This window comes from Oreochromis niloticus, linkage group LG20 (genome assembly GCF_001858045.2).
Source record: "Oreochromis niloticus isolate F11D_XX linkage group LG20, O_niloticus_UMD_NMBU, whole genome shotgun sequence".
NCBI lineage: Eukaryota > Metazoa > Chordata > Actinopteri > Cichliformes > Cichlidae > Oreochromis > Oreochromis niloticus.
Window position 1 is genome coordinate 24,211,611 of NC_031984.2, and position 21,551 is coordinate 24,233,161.

General features: G+C 40.3%; 3 protein-coding genes across 6 annotated transcripts in view; 1 reads left to right on the top strand and 2 right to left on the bottom strand.

The window, feature by feature from the left end:
* The window catches only part of si:dkeyp-100a1.6 (probable G-protein coupled receptor 160), a 30,157-nt gene extending 16,396 nt beyond the window's left edge, over positions 1 to 13,761 (top strand). For 2 of the 3 annotated variants that reach the window (XM_025901588.1, XM_005478299.4), the window contains exon 2: positions 10,834 to 13,761. In XM_025901588.1, the coding sequence (XP_025757373.1) occupies positions 10,873 to 11,970 (1,098 nt within the window). In that variant the 5' untranslated portion in view covers positions 10,834 to 10,872 and the 3' untranslated portion in view covers positions 11,971 to 13,761. Of the gene's footprint in view, positions 1 to 10,270; positions 10,623 to 10,833 lie in introns of all 3 variants that reach the window. The other variant, XM_005478300.4, reaches the window with a different exon arrangement.
* ppih (peptidylprolyl isomerase H (cyclophilin H)) overlaps positions 1 to 16,680 on the bottom strand; it is a 41,733-nt gene extending 25,053 nt beyond the window's left edge. Inside the window, exon 1 of one of the 2 annotated variants that reach the window (XM_003444781.5) lies at positions 16,479 to 16,680. In XM_003444781.5, the coding sequence (XP_003444829.1) occupies positions 16,479 to 16,544 (66 nt within the window). In that variant the 5' untranslated portion in view covers positions 16,545 to 16,680. Of the gene's footprint in view, positions 1 to 9,592; positions 9,756 to 16,478 lie in introns of those variants that run through there. The other variant, XM_019350049.2, reaches the window with a different exon arrangement.
* Positions 16,681 to 17,362: 682 nt separating this feature from the next.
* Positions 17,363 to 21,173, bottom strand: taf10 (TAF10 RNA polymerase II, TATA box binding protein (TBP)-associated factor). The gene is made up of 5 exons (XM_003444780.4): positions 20,786 to 21,173; positions 19,201 to 19,358; positions 18,988 to 19,052; positions 18,094 to 18,208; positions 17,363 to 17,948 (listed from the first exon to the last, which is right to left on the bottom strand). Exons 1-5 carry the CDS (start codon positions 20,916 to 20,918, stop codon positions 17,859 to 17,861), a joined length of 561 nt encoding a protein of 186 aa, XP_003444828.1. The 5' UTR covers positions 20,919 to 21,173; the 3' UTR covers positions 17,363 to 17,858.
* Positions 21,174 to 21,551: the final 378 nt, after the last annotated feature.

Genomic DNA, 21,551 nt, shown 5'->3' on the forward strand with positions numbered 1-21,551 from the left:
AATATTTTATACAGGGAGTGCAGAATTATTAGGCAAATGAGTATTTTGTCCACATCATCCCTTCATGCATGTTGTCTTACTCCAAGCTGTATAGGCTCGAAAGCCTACTACCAATTAAGCATATTAGGTGATGTGCATCTCTGTAATGAGAAGGGGTATGGTCTAATGACATCAACACCCTATATCAGGTGTGCATAATTATTAGGCAACTTCCTTTCCTTTGGCAAAATGGGTCAAAAGAAGGACTTGACAGGCTCAGAAAAGTCAAAAATAGTGAGATATCTTGCAGAGGCATGCAGCAGTCTTAAAATTGCAAAGCTTCTGAAGCGTGATCATCGAACAATCAAGCGTTTCATTCAAAATAGTCAACAGGGTCGCAAGAAGCGTGTGGAAAAACCAAGGCGCAAATAACTGCCCATGAACTGAGAAAAGTCAAGCGTGCAGCTGCCAAGGTGCCACTTGCCACCAGTTTGGCCATATTTCAGAGCTGCAACATCACTGGAGTGCCCAAAAGCACAAGGTGTGCAATACTCAGAGACATGGCCAAGGTAAGAAAGGCTGAAAGACGACCACCACTGAACAAGACACACAAGCTGAAACGTCAAGACTGGGCCAAGAAATATCTCAAGACTGATTTTTCTAAGGTTTTATGGACTGATGAAATGAGAGTGAGTCTTGATGGGCCAGATGGATGGGCCCGTGGCTGGATTGGTAAAGGGCAGAGAGCTCCAGTCCCACTCAGACGCCAGCAAGGTGGAGGTGGAGTACTGGTTTGGGCTGGTATCATCAAAGGTGAGCTTGTGGGGCCTTTTCGGGTTGAGGATGGCGTCAAGCTCAACTCCCAGTCCTACTGCAAGTTTCTGGAAGACACCTTCTTCAAGCAGTGGTACAGGAAGAAGTCTGCATCCTTCAAGAAAACATGATTTTCATGCAGGACAATGCTCCATCACACGCGTCCAAGTACTCCACAGCGTGGCTGGCAAGAAAGGGTTTAAAAGAAGAAAAACTAATGACATGGCCTCCTTGTTCACCTGATCTGAACCCCATTGAGAACCTGTGGTCCATCATCAAATGTGAGATTTACAAGGAGGGAAAACAGTACACCTCTCTGAACAGTGTCTGGGAGGCTGTGGTTGCTGCTGCACGCAATGTTGATGGTGAACAGATCAAAACACTGACAGAATCCATGGATGGCAGGCTTTTGAGTGTCCTTGCAAAGAAAGGTGGCTATATTGGTCGCTGATTTGTTTTTGTTTTGTTTTTGAATGTCAGAAATGTATATTTGTGAATGTGGAGATGTTATATTGGTTTCACTGGTAAAAATAAATAATTGAAATGGGTATATATTTGTTTTTTGTTAAGTTGCCTAATAATTATGCACAGTAATAGTCACCTGCACACACAGATATCCCCCTAAAATAGCTAAAACTAAACACAAACTAAAAACTACTTCCGAAAACATTCAGCTTTGATATTAATGTGTTTTTTGGGTTCATTGAGAACATGGTTGTTGTTCAATAATAAAATTATTCCTCAAAAATACAACTTGCCTAATAATTCTGCACTCCCTGTATGAGAGTAAGAAAGAAAAGTATATCTTTGTGTCCACCTTTCTCTGTTAATGCCCTACCTGGCCCCCTGGCAAAAGCTTTGCTAGATCCGCCCCTGCACAGTTACCAGCTGTCAGCTAAATAAAAAAGGAGCTTGGTGTTTATTTCTCTCAGAAACAGTTCATAACTTCCCTTCAACTCATTCATGTCACCGAAAAAAAGGTAAACCTGTTTCTCCATCACCAGTTCAGCTCTGATGATTCAGTAAGGTCATCTCCTGGTTTCGACCAGCCGCTTCTACAGCTGTGGCTCCAGCAAACATCAGCTGATACTAGAAATTAAAATCAAATGAATTCTAACAACAGCTGATCAAGCTTAAACGTGCTGCTGTTGTTTAGCGCGATAAACAAACAAGAGAGAAAAGCCGATCATTGATCAGTTTCATGACTGAAGTTTGAACAGGCGAGAGAATGACAGGGGAGGCTGTCATAAAGTTCAACATCAGTAACTTAGCGCGCACACAGCTGTATAGAAACTCCATCGTGCTAGCTACCACGCAGTACGAGTTATTATAACTGATTGTAAAAAACGAAAATAAACTACACCTAAACTCGGTTTATATCTGACCCAAATAGAGTGCAGGTCATAACTTCTTACCTGAAATTCAGTTCACCTCACGCTCCGACCGGCAGCCGCCTGCTTCTCCTGCCTTCGGTTTCCCTGATCCACGATCTACCACCGGTCGATCGGCGGTCGCCTCGCCGCCTCGTTCCCCGCATGTTCTTTCTGACACACACCGGTGGATAGCTGCCCTCGGTTGTAGCTCCGCGTCAGCGACTACCAAACAACTCAGTTATTTTTTCCACATCGACCAGCATCTGGACAATCCACCGCCTTTCACTGTTTGTACCGTTACTAAAAAAAAACCCTCATCGGCTCATAAAAACGAAAAATAAGTCCAGCTATGACCCTGAGTCAAAAAGACAGCCAGCTCGGGTTAGCTAGCTACCTGTCTAGCTCTTTGCAGGCACCGAAAACATCAGAGCTAATATGGGATGTCTTGGTAACACGAGCAGATATTTGAAGTTTACATCTGGCCAATCCACCACCTTTCACTGTTTATACCGTTACTAAAATGAATAAATAAATAAATCATCGGTCCATATAAACGAAAAATAAGTCCAGCTAAAACACATACTGTCGGCGAGCGACCGGGTGCTGACACGAGTTTCACCCGCCTCAATATAAGCCAAGCCTGGGTGCTTTTTCACGAAGGGTCGCTAGCGGTGCTAGCTAACTATGCTAGCGGCGCTAGCTAGCTAGCCGGCTATCAGCAACACATAAGAGAACTGCTGCTAAATAAACTACACCTAAACTCGGTTTATATCTGACCCAAATAGAGTGCAGGTCATAACTTCTTACCTGAAATTCAGTTCACCTCACGCTCCTGCCTTCGCTTTCCCTGATCCACGATTGACCTCCGCGTTAGCAAACACTGGTCGATCAGCGGTCGCGGCATGTCCTTTCTGTCATACACCGGTGGATAGCTGCCCACTGTTGTAGCTCCGCATTATAGCACCACCAAACAACTCAGTTATTTTTTCCACATCCAGCTGTAACTCCGATTCTGTGCGAGCATTTGCGAGAGACCGGGGAGGTGAAAGGAGAGAGAGAGTCCCCTCGCTGTCCATTTGCAGCCAAGTGCGGCAGCTAGCTAGGTAGCCGGCTAGCTGTCAGGCAGGACCGAGGTCGTCAGAGCATTGTCGCTAATATGGGATGTCTTGATAAAACAAGCACATATTTGAAGTTTACACACCTACATTCTCGCCTGAAAATATCTTAAAAGTTTATTTTGTGACCTAGAAACACTAATAAAAGACATATAAAACGAAGTGGTGGCCGCCATTGTTTAACTCGGCAGAGGTGTGCTATGAATTGTGGGATATGGAGTTTTCCACCAAGCATAGAAGCCATTGTGTTTACCGTAACTATTCAATGGTTCGCGCAACCTTAAAACCTCCAATGGTTCCTGAAAGCAGCGAGGGTGCGCGCGCCATTGATATTGTCGTCATTACGGTATCCAAATAAGGGTAGACAGGCTGTACCACTCCTGGCATACCACTAGAGAGAGCCAACACACCACAAATGAAGTTTGAAATTTGTTTCAATGGGACCAAAGATGGCGCCAACACACCACAAATGAAGTCTGTTTATTTGGCGCCAAAAGATGAATTGGCCTAAATTTGCACTAAAATATTAATATTTAAAAAACTATAAAAGTCATAAACACCAAAAGTCATGACATAATAGTCCACCTCCAGCCGCACAAAATGATCTAACATATGTAACCCTAATGTCAAACTGTTCGGCAGAGGAGCGCGGGAAAATTTTCACTAAAATATTAATATTTAAAAACTATAAAATTCATAAACACCAAAAGTCATAGCACACCATTCCAGATCCGGCCGCACAAAATGAGGTAACATATATGAAGCTTGTCTCAAAACTGCGGGGCGTGATACGTGCCGAAATTTAGGCGGAAGATGGAGAATAATAATAATAACTAGAAAGCGAAAATTTCAGAAGAAATTTTATGTGTGCCTATGCCGCTGCTAATCTGTGTAGTTTTCCATTCATACGGCTACAGACAGCAAAACTCAGAAGAGCAGCCATTTTCCACCATGAATTATGGTAAAACAAACACCGCTCGCGCCTCACAGATGACAGCTTACAGTTTTGGGTAAAGATGAGGTCACTTTGTACAGCCCCGATTTGCAGACGCTGTGCACACAGGTTCATGAGCAGAAGTCCCTCTGTACCACGGCAGACCCCGACAATGTTTGCACGAACACACTTTGAACCAGTACGTTATGGACCACTTTTCACACATGGTTGGTGTACCCTCCCAGCCAGCTGTAGCTTTTCAACTCACAGCCCGACACACACCCAAAAAACAGCCGAGAGAGCACAGACTACGCCCGAGAGGTGTGATTGCAGATGCCCCTCAGGTGGGTCCACCTCCGCTGCAGCGGCACTGCAGACCACGCCCGCCACACATATCAAACACGTAAAATAAATATTTATGCACTTTTGCATTCACTTTTTGTTTTTTGTTATTTTTACACAGTGTTCTGAATGATGAACAATGGTCTACAGCCAATCTTGTGTATTATTATACAAACTTTGGTTGTAAGATTCAGATAACTATTTAATAAAAGCTAAATATTTTATACAGGGAGTGCAGAATTATTAGGCAAATGAGTATTTTGTCCACATCATCCCCTTCATGCATGTTGTCTTACTCCAAGCTGTATAGGCTCGAAAGCCTACTACCAATTAAGCATATTAGGTGATGTGCATCTCTGTAATGAGAAGGGGTATGGTCTAATGACATCAACACCCTATATCAGGTGTGCATAATTATTAGGCAACTTCCTTTCCTTTGGCAAAATGGGTCAAAAGAAGGGCTTGACAGGCTCAGAAAAGTCAAAAATAGTGAGATATCTTGCAGAGGCATGCAGCAGTCTTAAAATTGCAAAGCTTCTGAAGCGTGATCATCGAACAATCAAGCGTTTCATTCAAAATAGTCAACAGGGTCGCAAGAAGCGTGTGGAAAAACCAAGGCGCAAAATAACTGCCCATGAACTGAGAAAAGTCAAGCGTGCAGCTGCCAAGATGCCACTTGCCACCAGTTTGGCCATATTTCAGAGCTGCAACATCACTGGAGTGCCCAAAAGCACAAGGTGTGCAATACTCAGAGACATGGCCAAGGTAAGAAAGGCTGAAAGACGACCACCACTGAACAAGACACACAAGCTGAAACGTCAAGACTGGGCCAAGAAATATCTCAAGACTGATTTTTCTAAGGTTTTATGGACTGATGAAATGAGAGTGAGTCTTGATGGGCCAGATGGATGGGCCCGTGGCTGGATTGGTAAAGGGCAGAGAGCTCCAGTCCCACTCAGACGCCAGCAAGGTGGAGGTGGAGTACTGGTTTGGGCTGGTATCATCAAAGATGAGCTTGTGGGGCCTTTTCGGGTTGAGGATGGAGTCAAGCTCAACTCCCAGTCCTACTGCCAGTTTCTGGAAGACACCTTCTTCAAGCAGTGGTACAGGAAGAAGTCTGCATCCTTCAAGAAAAACATGATTTTCATGCAGGACAATGCTCCATCACACGCGTCCAAGTACTCCACAGCGTGGCTGGCAAGAAAGGGTATAAAAGAAGAAAAACTAATGACATGGCCTCCTTGTTCACCTGATCTGAACCCCATTGAGAACCTGTGGTCCATCATCAAATGTGAGATTTACAAGGAGGGAAAACAGTACACCTCTCTGAACAGTGTCTGGGAGGCTGTGGTTGCTGCTGCACGCAATGTTGATGGTGAACAGATCAAAACACTGACAGAATCCATGGATGGCAGGCTTTTGAGCGTCCTTGCAAAGAAAGGTGGCTATATTGGTCGCTGATTTGTTTTTGTTTTGTTTTTGAATGTCAGAAATGTATATTTGTGAATGTGGAGATGTTATATTGGTTTCACTGGTAAAAATAAATCATTGAAATGGGTATATATTTTTTTTTTGTTAAGTTGCCTAATAATTATGCACAGTAATAGTCACCTGCACACACAGATATCCCCCTAAAATAGCTAAAACTAAACACAAACTAAAAACTACTTCCGAAAACATTCAGCTTTGATATTAATGTGTTTTTTGGGTTCATTGAGAACATGGTTGTTGTTCAATAATAAAATTATTCCTCAAAAATACAACTTGCCTAATAATTCTGCACTCCCTGTATGAGAGTAAGAAAGAAAAGTATATCTTTGTGTCCACCTTTCTCTGTTAATGCCCTACCTGGCCCCCTGGCAAAAGCTTTGCTAGATCCGCCCCTGCACAGTTACCAGCTGTCAGCTAAATAAAAAAAGGAGCTTGGTGTTTATTTCTCTCAGAAACAGTTCATAACTTCCCTTCAACTCATTCATGTCACCTAAAGTGTAAACCTGTTTCTCCATCACCAGTTCAGCTCTGATGATTCAGTAAGGACATCTCCTGATTTCATCTTCATGCTCCAGCAAACATCAGCTGATACTAGAAATTAAAATCAAAAGAATTCTAACAACAGCTGATCAAGCTTAAACGTGCTGCTGTTGTTTAGCGCGATAAATAAGAGCGAACAGCCGATCATTGATCAGTTTCATGATTGACGTTTCAACACGCGAGAGAATGACAGGGGAGGCTTCGTAACGACAGAATAAATCATAATGTTTTCTCTGAATGTGGGACGATTCCGTTTGTACGGCACGGCAACTCTATGAACTAACCCTAATGAATAAAATAAAGTCCAACGTCAGTAACTTAGTGCGCACATAGCTGTATATAAACTCCCGTGGCATTACGATTGTAAAAGGTCAACGAAAATAAATTACACCTAAACTCGGTTTATATCTGACCCAAATAGAGAGCGACCGGGTGCTGACACGAGTTTCACCCGCCTCAATATAAGCCAAGCCTGGGTGCTTTTTCACGAAGGGTTGCTAGCGGCGCGAGCTAACTATGCTAGCGGCGCTAGCTAGCTAGCCGGCTATCAGCAACACATAAGACAACTGCTGCTAAATAAACTACACCTAAACTCGGTTTATATCTGACCCAAATAGAGAGCGACCGGGTGCTGACACGAGTTTCACCCGCTCCCCCTCTCAATATAAGCCAAGCCTGGGTGCTTTTTCACGAAGGGTTGCTAGCGGCGCTAGCTAACTATGCTAGCGGCGCTAGCTAGCTAGCCGGCTATCAGCAACACATAAGAGAACTGCTGCTAAATAAACTACACCTAAACTCGGTTTATATCTGACCCAAATAGAGTGCAGGTCATAACTTCTTACCTGAAATTCAGTTCACCTCACGCTCCTGCCTTCGCTTTCCCTGATCCACGATTGACCTCTGCGTTAGCAAACACAGGTCGATCGGTGGTCGCGGCATGTCCTTTCTGTCATACACCGGTGGATAGCTGCCCACTGTTGTAGCTCCGCATTATAGCACCACCAAACAACTCAGTTATTTTTTCCACATCCAGCTGTAACTCCGATTCTGTGCGAGCATTTGCGAGAGACCGGGGAGGTGAAAGGAGAGAGAGAGTCCCCTCGCTGTGCATTTGCAGCCAAGTGCGGCAGCTAGCTAGGTAGCCGGCTAGCTGTCAGGCAGGACCGACGTAGTCAGAGCACTGTCGCTAAATATGGGATGTCTTGATAAAACAAGCAGATATTTGAAGTTTACACACCTACATTCTCGCCTGAAAATATCTTAAAAGCTTATTTTGTGACCTAGAAACACGAATAAAAGACATATAAAACGAAGTGGTGGCCGCCATTGTTCACTCTGTAGAGGCGTGCTATGAATTGTGGGATATTGAGTTTTCCACCAAGCATTACCGTAACTTTTGAATGATTTGCGCAACCTTAAAAATTCCAATGGCTCCTGAAAGCAGCGACGCTGTGCGCACCGTTGAAATTGTCATCATTACGGTAATCCAAATAAGGGTAGACAGGCTGTACCACTCCCGGCATACCACTAGAGAGAGCCAACACACCACAAATGAAGTCTGTTTATTTGGCGCCAAAAGATGAATTGGCCTAAATTTGCACTAAAATATTAATATTTAAAAAACTATAAAAGTCATGAACACCAAAAGTCATGACATAATAGTCCAGCTCCAGCCGCACAAAATGATCTAACATATGTAACCCTAATGTCAAAACTGTTCGGCAGAGGAGCGCGGGAAAATTTTCACTAAAATATTAATATTTAAAAAACTATAAAATTCATAAACACCAAAAGTCATAGCACACCATTCCAGATCCGGCCGCACAAAATGAGGTAACATATATGAAGCTTGTCTCAAAACTGCGGGGCGAGATTCGCTGCAAAATTTCAGGCGGAAACTGGAGAATAATAATAATAATAATAAATCCGACGAATAGTAATATGTGTGCCTCTTGGCATAGGCACACATAATAAGAATAATAAATCCGACGAATAGTAATATGTGTGCCTCTTTCCATAGGCACACATAATAATAATAATAATAATAAGAATAATAAATCCGACGAATAGTAATATGTGTGCCTCTTGTCATAGGCACACATAATGATGTCACACGCTACGTCCGGTAGTGCTCGTGGCGGAACGTAAACACAGACAACAATGGCGTGCGAAAACTCTCTCGGCATATAATATGGTCGGAGACTGACAGCAAGCAACTCCACGTCCTTACAGCATGCAGTCTCCTTAACTGTAACATGACCGGGATTACACCATCTGTTGTTTATGTACATCACCAATCCACCTCCCTTCTTCTTGCCCGAAAGTTTAATGTCTCTGTCCAAACGAGCCACACTGAAGCCGGGTAGCTCTACGTTAGCTGTTGGGATGCAGCTAGTTAGCCACGTCTCTGTGAGGCATATTAAGCTACATTCTCTGTACAGTTTCTGATTTCTTACCAGGGAAGCCAGTTCGTCAGTTTTGTTAGCCAGTGAGTTCACGTTCCCCATCACCATCGATGGAACTGCAGGCTTAAATCTCCACTTCTTCTCCCGTCGCCTCGTCCTCACTTTGTCTCCTGCCCTACAGCCGCGAAAAAGCCACAGTTCCTCCGGGATGGTCGCTTGAACGTTGCTGGCGTGTTTCCGCAATGCGAGCAGTTGTTTCCTTGTGTAGACAAGTCTGCTATCGCCAGAAGAGTATATCTGATCCATATCCATAGGAAAAAATAAAAAATACTCCTTAGGATGTATAATCCGAAGTAAGTAGTAAGCGAAAGTAAACCAAAACAGCACTCAAACACACGAAACATACGGAGCTACTAGGATGGCTGCCACTCGCGTCGGCGCCACTCGCGTCGAAAGCATTTCAGTGTCTGACCCAACAGCACTAGGTCAGTGGCTCAGTGGGTTACTGGCACATATTTATATTAGTATAATCCAGAAAAACAATCCTATTAAAAGCGTGAAATAAATATGATCAAACCCCATGCCACCCTTTAGACTCACCCTGGTTGTTGCAGGTATTGCTGCCATACAAAGTAGAACAGCTGCTAAGAGCCTTCAGCAAGGTTCCTGGTTTAAACATTATATCAAACTGACTTTACAGTTCATCTCCATGTTTTATTTTAGCTCTACTGTAGATTTTTACTGAAGAAAACAGTGGACGGGAGTGGCCAGGTTTCCTTTTATTCATGTTGAAACTTGTTGATCAGGTGGTTTCAGAACAGAGTCCCACCAGCTTTTTCCTAGTAAAGGTTTTAATGGTGATTACAGGAACTGGGTCTGCTGTTATGCAAGGCAAAAAAATGTTGTCTTTCACTACACGTGAGCTCACGTCTCGTTGACGACTGCGACTCTTTGCTCTACATCAGACAGGCTCCATGTCAAACTATGACAGCATCGTCATCATTAACGCTGTTGTGCTATTGTTCTTTTTGTTGAAAATCTGGGGCAGCAGGGGTCTAAGGTAGTAGGCTTGCTGGGTAGTAAAAGGCAGACATCACAGCACCCCCGTCAAATGCTAAGTGTGTGTTTTAGATTGTGATAAATAAGTAAAAATACATCAGCCAATATCTGTCACGGTTCAGTTTTTGTTACCTACCATGTTATTTTATTTTTATAATATATTTATCTATTATTATATTTTCTCACCCTTTTTGTCCCCTTTTCCACCCTCCCTGTCAGCTTTGGCATACACATGTATCTAAAAACAGAATCATAACAGAAAAGTAATTGAAATGAATAAATAAACACAAAAGAAACACAAACATGAGAAGCCTATAGAGAACTTACAGAGCTCATGTTGGAAAAGCAAATCTGTTTGGCACAACATCACATTCAAATCATAATTCTGATTGTAAAACCTGCCAGACAAGATGGGCTTAACCCAAAAAAAAAACAAAAGAACATCGTCTTGGACCACAGTGACACAATGTAGACTCTCACAAACACCTGTCCCTGATGAATTTCCTCACAGACATTTTGGACACGGTGGACATCAGAAGAAATTTATTGCTGATCAGATCAAATCAAAGAAGTAGGTTTTTTTCCTCTTGTGAATGTTTCTTATTGCTCATTAATAATAATAATAACCCACAATAACCAATAGCTGTAGCCCTAGAACAAAAACTGAGTCAGAAAATAGGTGGTTTCACACCTTGCACTCCCAGCTAAAAGCAGTTGTGTATTTTTTTTTTCTCCCGTATACATTTTCATGATGTTTTTACAGTTTCTTCTGTCTTTCACAGAATTTCCTGGAGCATCTGAACACTGCGGTATCAAATCAAATGATGCCAGAGTTGCCATCTTTGTTTGACACAAGCCACACTTTCAGAATGCTGGCCATTATACATGAATGGGAGGGCATGTCTGCCAGTCACACAGACAACACTGGAAAGTATGTTTCACTCTTACTTTCCAAAGCGGGCCTGGAAACGGTGATCTTTTATTTATGGTGTCAAAAACGGTACACCATCTTTATGAGTGTGTGCAGCCTGTCCATCATACTGGCTGACTGGGTGATGACCATTTTAATGGCAGCTTTGTGGTTACTGGGTCCTGTCCACTCATTTACACCCTGCTTCATTTTGACCAATGCCTCAGCAACCTATGCAGCATTACCACTGCCCATGATATTGCTGGGTTTAACAGACTACCTTTTAGGAGACAAAGCTCTTAGCAACCGCAGAGCCTTCTTCAAAACCCTCGGAAATGTATTCCTGACACTTCTCGTGTGGCTTATAGCTTTTACATGCTCTTTTAGCTATGCTGATGCTAAACTGATGGATATGAGTTGTGGGAAAAGGTTGAAGAAAGCTCTGGTGTGTGAAGTGGAGGAGTCAAAACTGGTGATCAACTTCATTGCTGGGATTTTCACTGCAATACTTCTAACACTGCTACCATTTTGCTCACATATTCCCCAGTGGGTACGAGATGCTGACAGGTTATGTGAAGCAGAGGAAGAACAAGAGAAAATTAGGGACGACTTGCCACTCACTTTAACCCTCTGCCCAGAGACAGAAGGTGATGAAAAGAGTTACCCGACAGATACAATCCGCCATCGACCACCACTGTGGATCAGCCTAATACTGGGCTTCGCCACATTTTGGATGCCTTTTCTTGCTGTGTCTCTGGCCTGTTTGGTTTTTGGCCTTGGAGTACCTGCGTACATCTCTGTTAACCTGCTGTGGCTGGAATGCACCAACAGTTTACTGTTGGGTGTGCTATTCTGGGTAAAGACCAAGAGTCCAAGGCCACACACCAATCTACCAGAAAATCTGTGCTCATGGCACATTTACTGGCATATAAGCAGAGAAATGCAACCCGAGCTGATGGTTCCTGAGCTCAACCCACCTAAAGAGAAGACAAATATTTATGATGTGTAAGAAAAAACCTCAAAGTAACAAACATCACAAGCCTAGATTCGGAATGTCACACTCATTTTACATTGTGGGCCATATACAGCCCACTTTGATACTATGTGGAGCAAATAAGTGAAACTCCCTTTTCCAAAAGTTGAAAGACGTTTAACTGCATTGAATCCCTCAGATATCAAAACGCTGGGACAAGTTTTTGAAAGACATCTGTCAACACGACTGGTTGGACTTAAAGCGTAAGAAATAAACATACAACATTACAGAAAAAGTTTTGGCAGCTCATTGGTCAGTTTGTCCTGTAATTATAAACAGAGTTTATGTTAATGCACAGAAAATGTCATTTTTTACCCCGGTCTAAGAAGTTATGTTTTTGATAATGTTTGTATGTGTAAGCATCATTCTGTGTTTATGCACGCTGGCTCAAAAAGCTTTGAATAAAAAACTTTGCAGGGGTCTAGAGTGGGGTCATATTAACAATACATTCAAATCTGACTTTTATCCACCAAGCTATTCAAGGTCAGCTTAATGATTTATTGCTTGAAAATGGCCAAACAGGCTTACAACTTAGAAACGATGATTGTTAAAGTTGTGATGTGTATTGCCAACATATAAAAACAACAAAAAAGGTTTAAAAAAAACTCACATTCGACGTCTGACATCATATTCAAGGTAAATAGATTAATTTGAAGGTCAAAGTGCTAATAACAGGGCTTCTTACAGCCACTGTTTGAGTTGTCAACATATGTGATATAGCGAATGCTGATTCTTTATATCAGGTTACTTTGGAACTTAACCTGTTCTTCAAGGTCCACTAAGGTCCTTTGACCACTAAGTTCAAACTTTCATCATTTATCTTTAAAACTATGCTTTAATTTCTACTGCCTTTGTTTACTAGCAAAATTTAGGAAATGATACTAATATATGGAGACTGTAAATATTAAATTACACATACAAATAACATGTTACATTTGACCTTTAACCTCACTTTTACATTCTGTCTTTTTGTAAGTTATCATAAGTTTATATTACATTTACTATACTATAATTTAAAGAAAATACTTTAAGAAAGAATATTTTTAAAAAGAATAAAAAATATATAATATACAAAATACAATACTATTCTAATAAGAGTAAATACTGCGAGTGTGAGCTGCCTTTGTGACAGTTTGCACGCCTAGTGCTTCTTCGTTTATTGTTTTTTTGTTGTTGTTGTTTTTTTTGTACTTGGATTTTTTTTTAATTCTTTTTTATTTTATGTAACCATGGCCGCTTTTTAATTGTTGCTGTAATTGTAATTTTTTTTAATCTATTAGGAAATTGGTGTAGTATGAATGGAAATTAGGGAGGTCTTATAAAACTGTAGTAGAGAAATATGTGAAAACTATGAAATTAAAATTTTAAAAAACCCAAAGACGACCAGTGGGCCTTGTGTCTGACACCCCTGGTCTACACTAAAAGAAACGTGATGTGATGATTCACTAAGAAAGTTTCACCTGTGTGAATGCTGCAGTCAATGTCTACTTCAAGTTACACACCTGATATTATTACTGAATGATTGACTGAAATGTATTCCTCCTTCTGTTATAATCAGGTATAGCATCATAAAATGTAAGATACAATACCTTGTTTTTCTCCTACCGTTTAAGACAAGCTTGACTGTGTTGTACAAATAGGTACAAAGTTTCTTCTAGATGTTCATGAATGTCATTAAATATGATCAGCAGCGACCTTGGATCCTGAATGTAATCTTTTCTTCCATCATATGTTATTTCCAAGTTGAAGAATAAACTAAACTAAACTTAAAGATAAGCTTTAAATCCAACACTGACGCCATCTGCTGACGAAGCTCAGATAACACAACTGAACGCACTGGAACAGACCTCACAGTGGGATTTTGTAATTGGCTGTAACTAAAAACGCATCTCTTCTTGACTTAACCATATCATAATAATAAGGGTGCTTACTATGAGTAAAGGGGTCTCGTGAAGACTTTTTTCTTTTGTTGTAATTATTTTAGATGACAGATGTGTGCGGAAAACTACAATATGCTGGTATTGTAGCTGGTACACGTAGTTCAAACTTCATACCACCACCATTCTATGTAACAACAGTCGCTACTAGCACTACTGACTACTGACATTCCCCTTTCTTAGGCTAACATATTTTATTTGTCAAAGTCTTAAGCAAACCTAAATATGGAACAGTCTTCAACTAGAGAATTCAGGAAAATGAAGTAAAAAGGAAGAAGAGCACTTAACTAACATGTTAACATAATACGGTACTTAGAGTTTGTGTATTATTTTAATGCTTTCATAGGCAGGTTATGATAATAATAATAATAATTATTATTATTATTATATATAGGGGTTCATTTTTAATGTTAAAGGAAACTTCTGTCACTTTCATTAAAAAAAAAGAAAAAAAATATAACTAATCAATGCCAGAGTATAGCAGTTCCTGGTGTCTCTGTTTTAAACAGCTTTTATCTGATTTTCCTTATTATTTATCTGTATAAAATTCCCAGTATACTTCCCAGTTCCTGCTTCAATATGCAACTGGGTGCAGTGTCTTTAAAGCAGCTCATGGGATCAAATTTCCACCTATTAGTTATTAAGGGGCAGGCTCATAACAAGGACCAGAGAAAACAAGCTAAAAATAATACTGACTTTCAGGACTATTTACTTCTTTTTAAAAACTCTAAAAATATGTTAGAATAAATATGTCTAAAAATACATTAATAAATAATGTAAGCTTAAATGGCAATGCCAATAACAATCAATGCAGAAAGAAGTAAAATACATATTCATTTATGAATAATTTGTTGCACACCTACTTGTATTTCAATACACACACACACAAACTCTCATACATATATAAACTTTGCACAAAAAGTAAGGACATTTTTGTTTGGTCAATTACTTCTTTGTTGTAACAATGTTTTTTGGCACTAAATCTTAAACTGTCAGAAATCCTGTTTATTTTCCTTTAAATGATGCCACATCTATAAGGAAAATGCATGTGTGGGTTGAGCAGGAGAGTAGAGTTTGTCTTCTTTTTCAATGCCAAACAGCTTATTCTGCTATTGATTCTAGTTTTGACACTCAGGTGCCATGGGCAAGTGATTAGAAGTACCCATAAGCAAGAACCCTGCAACAGTGATCAGATGTTGTCTTTTCCAAGCATGCTACATTTGACTGCTCTAGCTATGGTACCTTCAAGAAGGAGTTCTGCAAAACAAGCAATACTTGGAGTGAGCCCTAGCACCCTACAATCTCCAAGTTGAAGGCCAAGATCTGTATAACGGGGGATGACAGAGACCAAGTGGGCATCTGAAGACAACAACACCACACAAGACAGTTTCCTTGCCTGTCACCATAGCACTGACAGTCATTTACAGATTTGCAGTCAAGGTTTTCAGGACGATATGGCCGACAGTTTTCTACCCAGACAAACCAGAGCAGACAGCACACAGCCAGTCTCTATACTCATAGGGCTGCCTGGAGGCTTGCAGTGACTGCTCTTCCCCATCAGGCCTATTTGCACTGGCGTCAGCAACATGTCCACTGGAACCTGACAAAACATTATGTTCAGCTATGAACAAATTCTTCCTACATCGGCTGGATCATAGGTCAACTTGTGGAGAAGACTCGAAGAACGTTGTGCTGATTGCTGCACCAATAGGATACCAGCTTTTGGTGGAGGCAATGTGATCAGTTGGGTGTGGAGAGGATGGTGCCAAAGTGACCTACGCAACCACACTGGATGACTTGCAACAAATGCTGATTGAAGAATAATATGCCATCCCACAGCAGTATGTGATCAGCATGAGGTGGAGGTGCCAGGTCGGTGTGGTTGTGTATGGTTCTTCCACATGCTACTAAGGCTGCTGTTTGTTCAAAGAATAAATTGCCAGGATCTATTGATTCTTCAGATTTTAATCAACCAATCTAAGCTGTTTGGCATTGGAAACGATTTTAATGGGCACAACCCACAGACACAACTCTACTACTCAAACAAATGTGGTACCATTTAAGTGGAAATAAATAGGCCAAGAAGCATATACAGGATAATTCCCAAGTTTATATACACACTAAGTCATTATAAGTGTGCGTGTGAGAGAGATATCTAAGGTTTTCAAAAAGTTATTTCTCCAAATGCAGCTTGTTCCACGGGGTCAATAGATGAATAACAGTCATTTAACTAATTTATCGTACCATACTGATATGCATTTAGTTGCGGGGGGTATTCTTTTGAACAACATTGGGATATGTTCGATTCAAAGTCGACGTGCTTTCACTGTCCGCGTCAAACCTTAGTTCAACAAACTCAGCCGTATATAATGAAAAGGAGTATAAACGTTTTGCCAGTCTTATTGTATATAATGTATATCAGGCGTGTATGTTCTACAACAAGGTCGTTTAAAAGGGTTTAACCAGACTATGAACTTTATTGTTGCCACTGAGGAGACGCGGTAACGTTGCCGGTTAGCTTCAAAGTGTCTTTATAATGCTACTCACCTGCCCTCCAATGGTAATGTCGAAGAACACAACCGGGTTGTTGGGGTTTGAGGCTTGAATCGACATTGTCGTGATTTACCCGCTTTCTGAGACAACAAAAATGCAACTTTTGGCTGTTTACACAGCAATAATTTGAACCACGATCTGCGCTGTCGGAACTACGGCGTCTCGCGAGAGACGTGCTACGGATCCCTTCTGCGGACAAAAGACTTTCGTCACCAAAAGCGCGATTGTGCGGAAATAAATTATTACGGCGAGATTTCTGCTGATAGCAGCGTAAAAAATGAACAGTTAACAGAAAAAAAAGACTGAATTTGTCTTTACTTCTACTTTCTGTCAAAAAAATAATTGCATTTACAAGTATTGGTTATAACATAGTCCTTTCCATGTCAAATTCATTAAGCGTGTATCAACTGGTAAAGTAAGGTTGTGGTACTTAGTACAGGTTTTAATTAAAAAAGCATTATCTATAATCTCAAATCTATGCTTATAAATACAGCAGCAAAAATCTTTTACACGTGAAAATTCCCATTCAGACTAATTATACAATACAAAAATAGATCAATTTTTTCAATCACTTGAATTCCAGAGTGTCAGTTCTGCTCCGGTATCTGAAATTTGTGAAGAACATCACACAAAGCTGTCGTGGACCGCATCCATAAAGGAAAAAAAAAAAATTTAAAAAAAAATCGCTGTTCACAAAACTGAAAGTCTAACCCTCACCAAAAAACAAAGCCTAAAATGATAGATGCAGTAGGTTTCATGTGGATCTAGCAAGGGCTACGAGGAACTGTCAGCCAGGATATATATAGATGTAGGTGTGCACATTCTATAAGGCTGCATGACTACTAGATGTGTAGTTGAGACAATATTTTAAGACAGCATTAAACATGAAACTTTATATATTTAAGCAGGGCTCCCAGTCTGAAGAAGCTTTGGAAGTGGGGAAGTTTCCAAAATGAAAATGATCCCAGACAGACCAACAATTACCAAAGTTGTTTTAAAGAAGAAAAGGGAGAAAGTTATGACAAAGTATGCCCCTGATCTGAATCCAGCAAAATACATTTGAAGTATTTTGAAGTGTAAGGCAGAGGAACAAAAGTCATACAAGAAAGATCAGCTATACTAATTTTGACACCTCTGTGGGAAAAATCTTTCTGTTAAAGGTTTTATTTTCACAATAAAACAACATTTTTACAAATTAACAAACTGCAAAGACTGCGCCACAAAACAAATGACCAAATGCAAATTGACTGCAAAGATTTCTCAAAGTTGTACTAACTCAAGGTGAGAAGAAAATAGCAATACAGGTTGTCACAAACTGCTGTGAAAGCAGGAAGATAAGTACTAGCAATAGCAAAAAGCTCTAAAGAAAGAGTTTTATGTAAAGTAATAAGGTTTCTTCACATTCACGCCATATTCTGCGAGTGCAGGAGTCAGGTCCTCCATAGTCAATGTGTACTTCTTATCCTATACAGAGAAGGAGGAAAAAAATTATCAGGAGCAAAAATAACTGAAAGCAGATGAAAGGTTCCTCTTCTAGCAACACTCACACAGTGCTCTCTAAATATTGTACATCGTAGTTAAAGTGCCTGTTAAAATTAGACAAGCTTACCTTTGTCTTACTTCTTGAGCTTCCTGAGGCAGTGCCTTTCATTTTGCAGTACTGCAGCGCATCATTGGCAATGTCTGAGATAAACTTCTGAGATGCGAGGGAGATCAGACGAATTCTATGCATGGAAGAAAATAATTAATACCTTTTTCCCTTGATGTTTACAGCCCACCTGTATCCTTATTTTGAAAAACACCACACACATAAACCTCAGATTTTCTATGATCTTGTTCAGAGTGATCACAAAGCTGACATTAACGAGTCTTACAAGGTTAGAGATGTTGCATTTTGGTTAAAAGGTTAAAGCCAGTTTGTTTTAAGCAAATCTAAATCAGCCAACACTCCCTGTAACATCAGAAAGCACGGTGCAACCTAACTAATACAGCATTAAGATAAGAAATGCTGTATACCATTGGGAAATTCTTTAAATTATGACAATATAGTCATTTATTTGTGACTTCAACATGTTCCCATTGCCAGATTACATTAATTTCTGACTCATTCAGTGCCTTGAACTAAGGTTTTTATTGGTGAACTCATATTATATAAAGGCTTTTAAGTCAGCTGTTAAGTAAATTGGTGGCTATCAATCAAACCTCTGAACGTACCAACTATGAGCAGCCTTATGATTTGTGCTGTAATGTACTCCTCCATGTGTGCACACTGACAGATACAAAGCTGTTCCTAGTATACAATTTCTCAGTCTACCTAAAGGACACATGCACAGGTGGAGGTTTTTTACTGACATTACATTAGACATTACATTACACTGACATTAGAGCAGAATCGAGTGCATCTCACCCTCACATTTGCCTCTGATGACATTTTTTTTATCACTTAGATCCATGCATCCCTGCAGATGCCAAAAGATCTGAATACTACACTGCATGTACTCACATCCTTGGATCAGAAGCCTCAAAACCAGCCCGGTTGAGGTAGTAACCTGTGACTGCATCAGGAATCTGGTGGGAAAAAAACAAAAACAAAGAATAACTACTAATGTATATGTCACTAATATTATTAGTGCACATGTACCAATCAAGGACTGATTAAGAAACATTTCTGTCAAAAATGTGTGAAAGTATGATGTAGCGGGGCTAACTGACTTACCGTGGGAGTGTACTCTTCCAGCTGCATGAGGAAATCAGCCAGTGGCGTGGTGGAAACAGCAGGCTTCACATCTCCATTAGTGATGCCACCAGGAACATAGACTCCATTGGAAACAGATGTGTCTGCAGACGGTGTCACCACAGCTGATGAGGATGAAGCTATAAAAGACACATCAAGCAATGTCTGAGATAAACTTCTGAGATGCGAGGGAGATCAGACGAATTCTATGCATGGAAAAAAGAAAATAATTAATGCCATCTGTCTTGTCAGTCCAAAATGTGAACATTGGTATCATCAAAAGAGTGTAGCTGTGCATCCGCACCTAAAGGATAAGTTGTGGCTTTTGCTGCTTGGTTATTTGGCCAGTGGTGTTGAGGATTTTGGTAAAGTTGATGAAATTATAAACACACTTGAATAGGGTTAGATTTTGATATCCACCACAAAATACCATCTGGAAACAGTTTCATTTTTCAGCATGACAATGATGCCAAACACACTGCTAATGCATTTAAAAAAAAAAAAAAAAAAAAAAAACCTGGAAAGAAAAAATATACAATTAAGCACTATCAGTCATGGATCAGGATCCCAAAGACCAGACTTCAACTTTACTGAAACAGTCTTGGACCATCTTCACAGACAACAGAGCAAAAGGCAGCCAACATCCAAAGAAGCTTTAGATGTAATTCAAGAAGCCTGGAGAACTATTGCTAAAGAGTACTTAGAGAAGTAGTCTCCAATTTTTACATGAAAATTAAATCCATTTTAAGGATGGGGCCTAAGGGAACATCTTCCACCATCACTAATTCCCCAACTCTCTCTAAACAGTACTCATGGCCATTAATCAATGATCATGACAATTTGTATATTAGTAATCAGGAAACTGACCTAACAGTTAATCAGTTGCGGGACCCCACAGTCAGCTGAAACTGAAGAGGTCACTTGCATGAGTGACACAACATACCTCAACAGTCAGATAAATAGAATCAACTTTCTGTGACTACTTAAAGAACCTACAAGAAAGCTTGCCTGAGAGGATTCAAGGCCTTTTAAATAATAAAGGTGGTCATATCAAATATTCACTTTATTTTCAAGCTTGTTAGAATTGCACAAACTCTGTTTTTGCCTTATATACCAACATTTTTCAATGCACTGCACCCATTTCCAATTTTCCCTTGCAAAATATAAAGAAATCAGGGATGGCTTGAGACTTTTGCAAAGTACTGTACAAACAATCTAAAAAATTGCTACAATGGTTAAGTTAGTGCTACAGGCTTAACCTGAAACGTGGTACTTGGTAGGTTTTGTAATTAATATGTTTAAATCACTTTAAAGTGTTAGACGGCAATCTAACACTTTAAAGTGTTAGATTGCCGTCTAAAACCTACCTTAATGCATTACACTTTGATGCATTAAGGTAGGTTTCGCTGATGGTGTTTAGGTTAGTACGCGTTTCTCTCAGTCAGGCTTGGTATTGTTGTCAATAGTCAATGTACATCGTGGAAAGTTTCGACTTCCAGTGCGAGATGAAATCAGCAAATGCTCTCAGAATAATAACAAAGACAATAACAAAGTCACGTTACGTTACCATTACTCGTGACCGACGGGATGCTGCTCACGTTGGTTGTCGTATTATCGTTGGCAATGCAATTACTTGCCGTTGACGATGTGGTAGAAGGCACTCCTGTTGTTACAGACTGATTTACGTTGTCCATATTCATGCTGGCGTTAGCTAACGAGCTAACCGTGGTTAACTAGCACCGAAATATGCAAAACACCACAAATCCGCGATTTATAGCTGTAAGACAAGTATTCTACAAAATACTGTTTTAGTATAAGTCTACCCTTTCATTCAAAGAAATTAATTATCAAAACTGAAAAACTATAACTCGTAGCAGAAGTGTTTCTAAGACCTTTGCAGTAAAACGCTGAGCCACTACTGTTAGATCACGTCATGTGACATAGAGGCGTTCTCTTCTTCTATGTTGACTGCACACCGCCGCCTACGCCCCCTGCCGTAGCGGAGACTGTAGGCAATACATTAATACACTTTCTTTATATTTAAAGAATTTAATTCAGATTTGAATTTCACTAACTCACTGACCTGCATTGGACTCTTTTCAGAAGTTTTTACAGCCTTGCCAAGAGTAAATAGACGTCAACACATAATGACAGCAGCGATAAACAGCAAAATGACAACCTAAAGTCAATAAAGATGAACAGCAGCCATAGATGTTTTGTTGTTTGTTTGCAAAGTGCGATCTATTGAGATCTAGCGGTTAGATTGTACACACCATAGCTTTATAAACAGAGATTCACCGCTTCTCTTGTGAGAAGTGGCAGTTTACGAGGTG

What these genes read in the sequence shown, in the direction of transcription:
- taf10 (XM_003444780.4), bottom strand. Translation starts at nt 20,918, where the DNA reads ATGAATATGGACAACGTAAATCAGTCTGTAACAACAGGAGTGCCTTCT. An exon ending in TGGAAGAGTACACTCCCACG is followed by an intron (nt 19,053 to 19,200) that starts GTAAGTCAGTTA and finishes TTTTCCCACCAG; the next exon opens with ATTCCTGATGCAGTCACAGG. An exon ending in GAGGCTTCTGATCCAAGGAT is followed by an intron (nt 18,209 to 18,987) that starts GTGAGTACATGC and finishes TTCCATGCATAG; the next exon opens with AATTCGTCTGATCTCCCTCG.